The sequence below is a fragment of the Schistocerca americana genome, chromosome 3 (genome assembly GCF_021461395.2).
Source record: "Schistocerca americana isolate TAMUIC-IGC-003095 chromosome 3, iqSchAmer2.1, whole genome shotgun sequence".
Taxonomy (NCBI): domain Eukaryota; kingdom Metazoa; phylum Arthropoda; class Insecta; order Orthoptera; family Acrididae; genus Schistocerca; species Schistocerca americana.
The window spans coordinates 609,837,197-609,849,257 of NC_060121.1; the positions used below are offsets into that span (position 1 = coordinate 609,837,197).

Consider the following 12,061-nt stretch of genomic DNA (forward strand, 5'->3'; position numbering starts at 1 on the left):
GCTGTACGAAGCAGGGCCACGTATTACCACGGCTCCACCTGTTGTTTGCCTAATGAAGCTGAGCTGCGTGATGCAGCTGTTTAGGCGCTAGACTCTCACTACCTTAGGGAAAGGCTCCGATCACAGGCAAGCCATTCTATGCCATTGTGGCGAACAGCAGTATAGTTCCCGACGTGGTCGCAGCTCACTTCTATCGCCATACTTCTCCAATTGAGCAAGTGTCTGCAGCCTGCACGTCGCCATCGAAGATACATTAAACCTCAATCTCCCTTCTGATTCGTGTTTCTAATTGTGAACTTCTCTACCCCTCTACTACCTTTCTGTAATTTGGATGAGAATTATCAAGGCCTACAAAGGCCTGCATCTCAAACAGACCGCGCTGACCACTGGGTCAAGTAGAGTTAGAGAAAAATTAAGGTTGTAGACGGTCAACTCTTAAGTATCCATTGAGCACTATAGGAGCCCCTGAAGCTATTCGGTTGGCTTCTCTCTCGATGTTTCCTGTAAGGCGCAGGCTCTGCCCAACATGAGTGACCTGTTACCGTACAGGGGCCGCAGATGGTGGTATGGACTTCAGTCAACAAAGAAGGTGCCGCAAGAAACGGACGTCTTGTGAAACAGGTCAGTGACTAGCCAAGCTAGATCGAGTGAGTTAGTGTCGGTTCCTGCTAACAGTGTAACGTACAGGATGGTTATAATTAATGTGCTCTTACTCGCAGAGGTCCAGTGCGAGCTGTAATAATGGCATGGCAGTGAAACTTGGTAGATGTTGTAATGCGTTAATGCGGAACCGATTTACGAAAGAAGAAATTAGTTCCAATTTTGGCCACCATGTAAAAATTTGGCTCTGTGAATGCGAGAAAGACGTATAAAAAGATCCATATGTAATGGATTACGAAATGGATGTGGGCAGAAAAGAGGAAATAAGAGATTTTTTATTATTAATTTCACCGGAGACGTAAAGATGCCAGATGGCGAAAATTGGAACGAATTTTTTCCACAGTAAGTCAGTTCCGCATTAACGCATTACCAAGTTTCACTGCCATACTAGTGTAATTACAACCCACACTGGACTTCTGTGAGCAGCTGTATTTTACTTATAACCGCCCAGTACATCTAAAAATTTTAATGTATTTTATTTATTTCTTCCTGCCAGAGGAAATAAAAGGAGTGCACGAAGGACGTACGAAGTAGAGTATCACGGGGCAATACGAGCATTTTTCCCCAAAATAAGCCTACGAGCATCAAATATAAGGAAAACTACCGACAGTAGAGCACAGCATTGTATGGAAATGAATCATGAAAAAGGACAGAATTAAAGTGTTTGAATTTTGATGTTGCAGAAGAATCAAGTGGACTCATAAGGAAAAGGAATCGGCGAGGAGAAGAATACATGCAAACGACTAACTAGAAGAAGTGATGGGGCTATAGGGCCTGTGTTAATACATCAGGGAGTAACTTCCATGGAAGCAGGGGTATCCACACAGAGCAAAATTTTCAGAGGGAGACGATGACTGGAATACATACGACTGGTAATTGAGACTTTGAATGCAAGCGCTTTTCTCAGATATTCCAACAGAACAACGAAGATGACCGCATCAAAATACACACATCAAAAATATTTTTGCATCACCTCGGTTCCAATAGTTCCTCAACCTGTACAGAAAAATGGAATAGAGATCCTCATAAACATCATTTCGTCTTTTTTATTGCTCATGAAAACCACACATTGCGTGTTGTACCATCATACAGCGAGACCTTCAGGGGTGGTGGTCCAGACTGCTGTACACACCGGTACCTCTAATACCCAGTAGCAGGTCCTCTTGCTTTGATGCATGCCTGTGTTCGTCGTGGCATACTGTCCAGAAGTTCATCATGGCACTGTTGGTCTAGATTGTCCATCTCCTCAACGGCGATTCGGAGCAGATCCCTCAGAGTGGATGGTGGGTCACGTCACGTCTATCATAGGCATGTTGGATAGGATTCATGTCTGTAAAACATGCTGTTCACTCTAGTAGAGCGATGTCGTTATTCTGAAGGAAGTCATTCACAAGTTGTGCACGATGGGGCCGCGAACTGTCGTCCATGAAGACAAATGCCTCGCCAATATGCTGCCGATATGGTTGCTCTATCATTCGGAGGATAACATTCACGTATCGTACAGCCGTTACGGCGGCTTCCATGACCACCAGCGGCGTACGTCGACCCCACATAATGCCATCCCAAACATAAGCGAACCTCCACTTTGCTGCACTCGTTGCACAGTGTGCCTAAGGCGTTCAGCCTGACCGGGTTGATTCCGAACACGTCTCCGACGATTGTCTGGTTGAAGGTGTATCCGACACTCATCGGTGAAGCGAACGTGATGCCAGTCCTGAGCGGTTCATTCGGTATGTTGTTGGGCCCATCAGTACCGCGTTGCATGGTGTCGTGGTTGCAAAGATGGATCACGCCGTCGACGTCGGGTGTGAAGTTGCGCATCATTCCAGTTTGACTCGTAACATGACGTCGTGTGGCTGCACGAAAAGCGTTATTCAACATGGTGGCGTTGCTGTCAGGATTCCTCCGAGCCATAATCCATAGGTAGCGGTTATGTGGTGCTGTAGCAGCCCTTGGACGGCCTGAGCGAGGCATGTTATCGACAGTTCCTATACCTCAGTATTTCCACCGTGTTCGAACAACATCGCTTTGGTTCACTCCGAGACGCCCGGACACTTTCCTTGTTGAGAGCCCTTCCTGGCACAAAGTAACAATGCGGACGCGGTCGAATCGCAGTATTGACCGTCCAGGCATGATTGCAGAGAACACGAGCCGTGTATCTCTTTCCTGGTGGAATGACTGGAACTGATCGTTTGTCGAACCTCTTCCGTCTAATAATCGCTGCTCATGCATGGGTGCTTAAGTCTTTGGGCGGGTTGAGTGACATATCTGAACAGTCAAAGGGACTGAGTCTGTGATACAATATCCACAGTTACCGTCTGTAATCGGAAACTCTGGGAGCTTGGGTAATGCAAAACTTCTTTTTATGTGTGTAGTTAGATGATGTTGTTGTTGTGGTCTTCAATCTAAAGACTGGCCTGATGCATCCCTTCGAGCAAGCCTACCCTGTGCAGGCCTCTTCATCTTTGCATAACTACCACAACATTCAATAAATAATAAGAAAGGTTGCATAAAAAATACAAAACTTCAGAAAAATTTCTTCTTCTTTGTTATTTTTCGGTGGTGTTCTAGAATCATTATAAACTGGGGCTGGCACACCTGCGTCACGAATGGGATGCTGGGAAACAAGTTTGCACCACCGTGGAGCTGCAGAGTGTAATTATATTTCTGTTAGTTGAAGAGTTGAAACCAATAGAAATTCACCGTCGGATGACAGTGCAAGATGCTGAAAATTGTTTCAGTTGAACACAGGTGTGCGAGTGGGCAGATACGTACAAACGTGGTGAAACAAAGGTTGAAGATTGACCAGATAGGCTCTCTCTATGCATTCTCTAAAAACAACGTTGCAAGAGTTGACTGGCTGATACAGGGAAACAGGCGTATTACAGTGGGAGATATTGCAGCTATGATGAAAATTCGTACCGAATTAGCTCATCATATTGTTCATAACGTACTGATTTTCAAGAAAGTGTTTGTGATGCGAGTCGCAAAAGAGTTGACATCAGAAATGAAAGAATGGAAGGAAAGACCATGGACGAGTGCAGCGAGACCTGATGTTCGTGTGATTGCCACTCCCTCCATACCCCTACCCCCTTCCCGAGATTTGGCACCTTCAGAGCATCACATTTTTAACGCACTGAAAGGAGCTCTTAGTGGCTGAATTTTGGTAGGAACTCCAGGCAGCAGTGCATAACCGGTTACGGACATGGCCCCAAAAAAATTTTTGGAGTTGAGAAGCTTGTCCAGCTCAAGGGGGAATACGTTTACATACAAATGTTGTATTCCATTTCCTAATAGATTCCTTTAAAAGAATTTTTTACATTTTCTTATTGAATAACCCTTCCACATCCATTTGAAACAACTTAGTGTTGTCGATCCTTGGTCTCCCTCTAGAAACTTTAACCCACTAACTTTCTTCCAATACCAAACTGACGATTAATCTGACAATTTCTTAATGCCTGAGGATGTTGCTTTTCAAGCGATCCCTCATTTTAATCAATTTGCGCAACAAATTTCTGTTCTCCTGAATTCGACTCACCTTCTCTTTATTACTTATCCGATCTAACCACATAATATTCAGCATTATTTGTGCTGCCATATTTTAACAGCTTTGGCTCCCTTTTCATCTGAAATATTTGTCGTCTATGTTTCTCCGATGACATCCTCCTGAATAGTCCCAGCCCCCCCCCCCCCCCACCCATGCCCAGAAGATGCGACTGTGGGACTGTTTTACATACAGAATATTTTAGCCAACAGAAGTTTTGTAGTGACCTTCCTGTGGAACAATAAAGTAGTCACACCACTGCACAGATCCCTCTAACGAGGTAGCACTGACCTTGACGAGCTGCTGCTTGGCGGCCAGGATGGCGGGCTCGTCCCGTGCGAGCGCCTCCGTCTCGTCCTCGGGGACGGGCGCCGACAGAACGACGGCCGCTGAGCTCAGCGCGAGGGCCGCCACCAGCAGCCGAGTCCACGTCCTCATCCTGTCTGCAACACGCACACGACGACACCGCTCAATGCACTGCCGAAGCTGAATGACCTAGTCCTGACTAATTTTGCTGCAATGGTTCAAATGGCTCTGTGCACTATGGGACTTAACATCTATGGTCATCAGTCCCCTAGACCTTAGAACTACTTAAACCTAACTAACCTAAGGACATCACACAACACCAAGTCATCACGAGGCAGAGAAAATCCCTGACCCCGCCGGGAATCGAACCCTGGAACCCGGGCGCGGGAAGCGAGAACGCTACCGCACGACCACGAGCTGCGGACTTTGCTGCAATGACTTCTACACTACTGGCCATTAAAATTGCTACACCAAGAAGAAATGCAGATGATGAACGGGTATGCATTGGACAAATATATTATTCTAGAACTGACAAGTGATTACATTTTCACGCAATTTGGCTGCATAGATCCTGAGAAATCAGTATCCAGAACAATCCCCTCTGGCTGTAATAACGCCTTTGATACACCTGGGCATTGAGTCAAACAGAGCTTGAACGGCGCGTACAGGTACAGCTGCCCATAAAGCTTCAACACGATACCACAGTTCATCAAGATTAATGACTGTTGTATTGTGACGAGCTAGTTGCTCGGCCACCATTGACCAGACGTTTTCAATTGGTGAGAGATCTAGAGAATGTGATGGCCAGGGCAGCAGTCGAACATTTTCTGTACCCAGAAAGGCCCGTACATGACACACAACATGCGGTCGTGCATTATCCTGTCGAAATGTAGGGTTTCGCAGGGATCGAATGAAGGGTAGAGCCACGGGTCGTAACACATCTGAAATGTAACGTCCACTGTTCAAAGAGCCGTCAATGCGAACAAGAGGTGACCGAGACGTGTAACCAATGGCACCCCATACCATCACGCCGGGTGATACGCAAGTATGGCGATGACGAATACACCCTTCCAATGTGCGTTCACCGCGATGTCGCCAAACACGGATGCGTCCAGTAAACAGATGCAGTAAACAGAACCTGGATTCATCCGAAAAAATGACGTTTTGCCATTCGTGCACCCAGGTTCGTCGTTGAGTACATCATTGCGGGCGCTCCTGTCTGTGATGCAACGTCAAGGGTAACCGCAGCCATGGTCTCCGAGCTGATTGTCCATGCTGCTGCAAACGTCGTCGAACTGTTCGTGCAGATGGTTGTTGTCTTGCAAACGTCCCCATCTGTTGACTCAGGGATCGAGACGTGGCTGCACGATCCGTTACAGCTATGCAGATAACATGCCTGTCATGTCGACTGCTAGTGATACGAGGCCGTTGGGATCCAGCACGGCGTTCCGTAATATCTTCCTGAACCCACCGATTCCATATTCTGCTAACAGTCATTGGATCTCGACCAACGCGAGCAGCAATATCGCGATACGATAAACTGCAATCGCGATAGGCTACAATCCGACCTTTATCAAAGTCGGAAACGTGATGGTATTCATTTCTCCTCCTTACACGAGACACCACAAGAACGTTTCACCAGCAACGCCGGTCAACTGCTGTTTGTGTATGAGAAATCGGTTGGAAACTTTCCTCGTGTCAGCACGTTGTAGGTGTCGCCACCAGCGCCAACCTTGTGTGAATGCTCCGAAAAGATTATCATTTGCTTATCACAGCATCTTCCTCCTGTCGGTTAAATTTCACGTCTGTAGCACATCATCTTCGTGGTGTAGCAGTTTTAATGGTCAGTAGTGTATCTAATTAAACATACACTACAGAAAAAAGCAATTAATGTAGAATATTGCAATTTCTAGAACACATTTTGTCTAGGCAACATATTTAAATGATTAATATTGCAAGATCACAGATTAAAGTCAGCGGGAGATACTCCATCGCAAATGTGAAATCCTGATACATTAATAATCGGTGTAACAGCCAGAATGTTTAACACAAGTATGCAAACGTGCATGCACTGTCTTGTGCAGGTGCCGGATGTCAGTATGTGGGATGGAGCTCCATGCCCGTTGCATTTCGCCGATCAGTACAGTAACAGCTAATGCTGGTTGTGAATGACGCCGGAATTGTCGTCCGATGACGTCCCATATGTGCTCGATTGGAGACACATCTGGTGGTCGAGCAGGACAAGGCAACATGTTGACACTCTGCAGTGCATGGGCTACAACAACGGTACGTGTGCGAGCATTATCCCGTTGGAAAACACCCCCTCGAACGCTGTTCATGAATGGCAGCACAACAGGTGGATTCACCGAATTGGCGTACAAATTTACAGTGAGACCGCATGGGATAACCAAAGCTGTCAGTTTGTAAAGTTTTCATAGCTCAAAGAGATATTTCACGAGAGACATTCGATAAGTAAAGCAACACATTTTTTTTTCTGAAAGCGGGTTGCTTTTAGTCAGGATTCCAGTACATCGTATTATTCCCTACACTTTTGGCTACAAAACCCTATTTTTCAATATAATCTCTGCACAACGCGAATTTTACGAAAACGCGCCCCAGACTGTAGCTTCCCGTGTAGGTCCAATGTGTCTAGCCCACAGACGCGTTGGTTGCAGGTCCTCTACTGGCCTCCTTTTAACCAACACTCGGCCGTCACTGACAACAAGGCAGATCCAGCTTTCGTCAGAAAACGCAGCAGACCTCCACCCAACCCTCCAACGAGTTCTCACATGACACCACTTCAATCGCAAAATAATGACAGTGGAATCCACGCTACAGGGTGTCTGGCTCGGAGCTGTCCTTGAAGTAACAATTTGTAACAGTTCGTTATGTCACTGTGGTGCCAACTGCGACTCACATTGCTGCGGCAGATGCAGTACTTCACGCCAGAACCATGCGCCGAGCACGACAGTCTTCAGTCTCGGTAGTGTCACGTGGCCATCCGGGCCTCGATCTTCTTACGACCGTATGCTCCCGTGAACACCGCTGCCAGCAATCATGAACAGTGGCCAAATTTCTCCGCAGTATCGCAGAGGACCATCCAGCTTCTCGAAGCCCTATTCGGTGATATGTTGATAACAGCCTTAAAGGCATTCATAACTAACATCAACTCACCAAGATCACTCTCAAAGGCAACAAAGGTCACGGCAGTTTCAGTGTGTATTTAAAACGAACCTGATTTGAATCCTCATAGTGGCGCCACTCTTACGCGTCTCGAGAGAAATCTGAATATATATTATCTTTGAGATATAGAAAGACGCCTAACAGCTTTGGTTTATGTTTTATAACTCCTTCTTGGTTGCAAATTTTTTTTTCCGGCAGTGTATGTTCCTGACCGGGATTCGAAACCTCAAGTCAATCTTTCGCACTCCGTGTTATTACTAGCTTAACTATCTTATCACCACACACACACACACACACACACACACACACACACACACACACGATGCAACTTAAGCAGTTAGACGTACCTGGATCATTTAGACGATAAGAGCATCAACTGCGAAATCATAGTCCCAAATTCACGCTACAATCTAATACAGTTTGAATGTGCCAGGAAGATTTCATAAACCACACTCCGGTCCAGAGTGAAAGATTCATTCCAGTGTTAATGAAACCTTGCAGCGTCTGTAGAGTTATTGGATTTCTCTCCATTTGGTATCGGTCTCTTCACTTAATGTTGATTGTGGTACTGGTGAGTCCACTTTCTAATTTTAGTGACGTGAGTTGGCGTTTGGTGCTTTTATATTTTTTACAGACAGATGTTATGAGATTTGCGATGTCTTGGGCTTTTGTCTCGTCCAAACAAGCTGTCAGTTTGTAAAGATTTCATGACTCAAAGAGATATTTCACGAGAGACATTCAATAAGTAAAGCAACACATTTTTTTTTCTGAAAGCGGGTTGCTTTTAGTCAGGATTCCAGTACATCGTATTATTCCCTACACTTTTGGCTACAAAACCCTACTTTTCAATATAATCTCTGTACAACGCGAAGACCTTTACACCAACTTACTGCCGGCCGAAGTGGCCGTGCGGTTAAAGACGCTGCAGTCTGGAACCGCGAGACCGCTACGGTCGCAGGTTCGAATGCTGCCTCGGGCATGGATGTTTGTGATGTCCTTAGGTTAGTTAGGTTTAACTAGTTCTAAGTTCTAGGGGACTAATGACCTCAGCAGTTGAGTCCCATAGTGCTCAGAGCCATTTGAACCATTTGAACCAACTTACTAGGATGGCCTGTACGGCCGCATGGTAACATTCTACTGGTCGATGTCGGAGCCAACATCTTTCTGCATAAATGACCTCTCGATCATCAAATTACTGCTTCCCACAGAATGCGGAGTACGTCCTTCATCGGGCTAAACAGATGGAAGTCGGATGGTGCGAGATACAGGTTGTGGGGGCACACACCTTTAAGTGCACCCACTGATGGACGAATGTGTCAGCAATACCAACAGTGACGTGCCAAAGAGCATGAGGTATTTTGATCGTAACCTGTCGATCACCTCGAATGAGAGTGTGCGCACGTTCCAATACAGCAGGAGTCACAGCTGTATACGGCTGGCTTGCATGCGGGAGATCGGACAAGCTTGTGCCACCTTACTGCGATGATGACATACGCCCTGCCCAGGGAGGCAAAATTTCCAGAATGAGTGGCTCTGTGAGCAGCCAGGTCCCCGTAGACTTTCTGCAAGCGCCCGTTAATGTCTACGGTGCTCTTGTTTTCGTCCAAAAGAAAAGATGACAGCTTTTTGCTTGAAACACACCCCGTTATGAAGGTTACGTATTGCGCTGCCACCTATAGGAACTTCTTGAAACTACAGGGGCCGAAGGGAGAATATTCCACTAGATCCCACAATAACTTCCGTATTTTTTCAACCGAAATTGGCAGAGAAAAAAAGTGTTGCATTACTTATTGAGCATTCCTCGCATTTTGTTAAATCGTATACATACCTTCTTAACGAATGTAATATTCACATTAAAATTCAAAATCTTCATCTGTTTCCACAGTGTGGTTGCTTGGAGTCTGTAGACAGCTGTATAAACCATTTTGAGAAGACTAAGCTCCATCGAATGCCAAACTTCTTTTTTTAGGTTTATTCGCAGTCTGATTTCGGGAACTTATTTTTCCATAATAATTGCTGTACAATGAAAAACTTTGTTGTACAAGCAATGGAAGGTAAAAGAAATACCTATAATTCATTTCTGTTTTTCAACATCATCTTCGTCGTCTTACGACATCACGATATTGTTGTTGAGAAATCAAATAAAAAAATGAGTATATTGCCAGATGAGTTGTAGATGCAGTTTCCGGTCATTGATGCCAATCGTGTAATCGAACAAAAATTGGCCTTTCCGCCTGTTATGTATAATTAGTTACAAATATCAATGTCTAGTGTCAATTGCCAGGTCCTACATCAAACGTTTGTCTCTTTCACGTTTTTTGGATGTTAGCATCTCTCTTTCCAACTTCACAAACTGCTATGCCTGCCCGATAGAAAGGGTGACGCAGCTGCCCATTTGTGAACTAAAAGATTTAATCATGTTTAAATGTTGAAGAAATATGTCACAGATTGAATAGTATGACGGTGTTAAATTTGTATGTAATCTCAAGATTTCGACCATTGAGGTTACACATAAATCTACCTTGACTAGAAATCCGTTAACATCCATCTAAAAACGTCGCCGTGAAAATACCGTTCTCAAATTTAAATCTTTTTTGTCACATTCCAAACGTTTAGGAAATGTTATTTTTGTCTTCACAGGCAACTTATCTACTTGTTTGTGATTTACGTTACGTACCATTATCCACATGGGTTCATCATTTCTTTTACAAAACACACTTTGTTATGATTTACCCAAGTCACAATTCACTTTATCGTAGTAACAGCTACGTAGCTTATTACATGCGAAATTTTCACTATTTATTGGGTGTATGGCTGAGGTCTCTGCAGGTGTATCAGTCAAGGAATAAAGAAGGCAACCGTGGGAAGAATGTCGTAATTTACGGTCTCAGCGCAAAACTTCCGGGATGAGTTGAGCGACCTGACGTAACGAAAGCCCGGCCCTGCAGCTGCAGAGGTCATCGTCGAAAGCGATCCTCAGATTTGGGAGAGCGACTACCGGCTCCTGTGTTGCGCAACCGATTACCTGCATCTCGATCGGCAGACAACTTTTCCTAAGTGGGCAGGTCTCGCATTTTTCCGGACCCTTTCACCACAGTATCTCTGCTGAAAAGAGCAGTTGTTGCATCGACAACTGACAGATGGCTTCTCGAGATTCCTGTGTCAACATTTCATTTCCTCACGTATTATTAGCCAGACTGGTGATGTAAAATACCAGTCGTACACGAGCTCGCATGTTGATAAGGGTCGGGATTCACATTTGGTGAAAACGGGGACCCAATCCATACCCGTCTACCGATATGTTTTCGAATATTTCCTGAATTACGCAGCCGAATACCTAACGATTCCTTTGAAAACTGCCTTCTTTGGCCAGTGTATGTCATATACTTACGTAATTTTAGTGTCGCTGTTACAGCTCCTTTTACGAGAATGAGTCTCTGAGAATGTGGCTGCGACGTTGAAAATAGTCGAAAAATAATTAAATGTGAATAAATAAATTAAAAACAACGAAGACTAGTGTAGATGTGGAACCTATATTTCCAAAAGATAAAGATTTTTTCAATTACGGGGCGGAGAATAAAACTCTGCTTCTAGATTAATGGAGAAGATCATGAAAAATCTGCCATAAACACAAAAGTCATCAACTCAACGAGTATGAAAATTTTGTTAACAGCTATGTTAGAAGGGAAATCAAAAATTTCATGGGCATGAAATAACACAATATCTGACAGTAAGTGGAAGGAGTCTGGTGCATCGCGGATCTAAAAATTCAATAAAGTCGTAAAAAACAATTCGTCGTTCTTGGAAGTGAATGTTTATTGAGCGATGCGCAGAAATGTCTTCGTTTCAAAGAACGCGATATTTATTGTGGGATTAGAAGTAGACTTCCCAACGCCAGGATTGCTAAAGTAGTGGCACCCAGTGCGCACACATTTTACGAGTAGTTTTCATGGGTATTTCATCTTAGTTTGATGCAACGCTGTGACAAGAAATATTACTGCCTCTTTGTGTGAGAAATTGTATCCTGGAAATCTTCCAGCTACTCAAAACATTTCTATCTCCTATAGCTGATGGCATTTGCACTCACTGATCGTAATTAGTGATGCTGTGTTAGAAGGGCGTGAAACGACTCATTGTGCAAGAGCCATTTTCTGGATAACATGCTGTGACCTAAATTCTGCAGCTCTCAGTGTTTCTACGCTTATAAAAGCTTAAGAAATTTTTCTGCAAAAATCAGTAGCTCAGTTGCATATCATTAAATGTGAAAACGGGAAATGTTCACGCAAACAGTATTGGGTATCCAAATGCTTAGAAATTCCAATAAAATAAAATTTAAAAAAAGCGAAGTCAGACCTGAGGCTACTAAAA

General features: G+C 44.4%; 1 protein-coding gene across 1 annotated transcript in view; it reads right to left on the minus strand.

Annotated features, from left to right (window-relative positions):
• The window catches only part of LOC124606895 (loricrin-like), a 124,766-nt gene that overhangs the window by 91,585 nt on the left and 21,120 nt on the right, over window positions 1–12,061 (minus strand). The window contains exon 2 of the mRNA XM_047138992.1: window positions 4,496–4,647. Coding sequence (XP_046994948.1) covers window positions 4,496–4,642 — 147 coding nt within the window. The 5' untranslated portion in view covers window positions 4,643–4,647. The remainder of the gene's footprint in view (window positions 1–4,495; window positions 4,648–12,061) is intronic.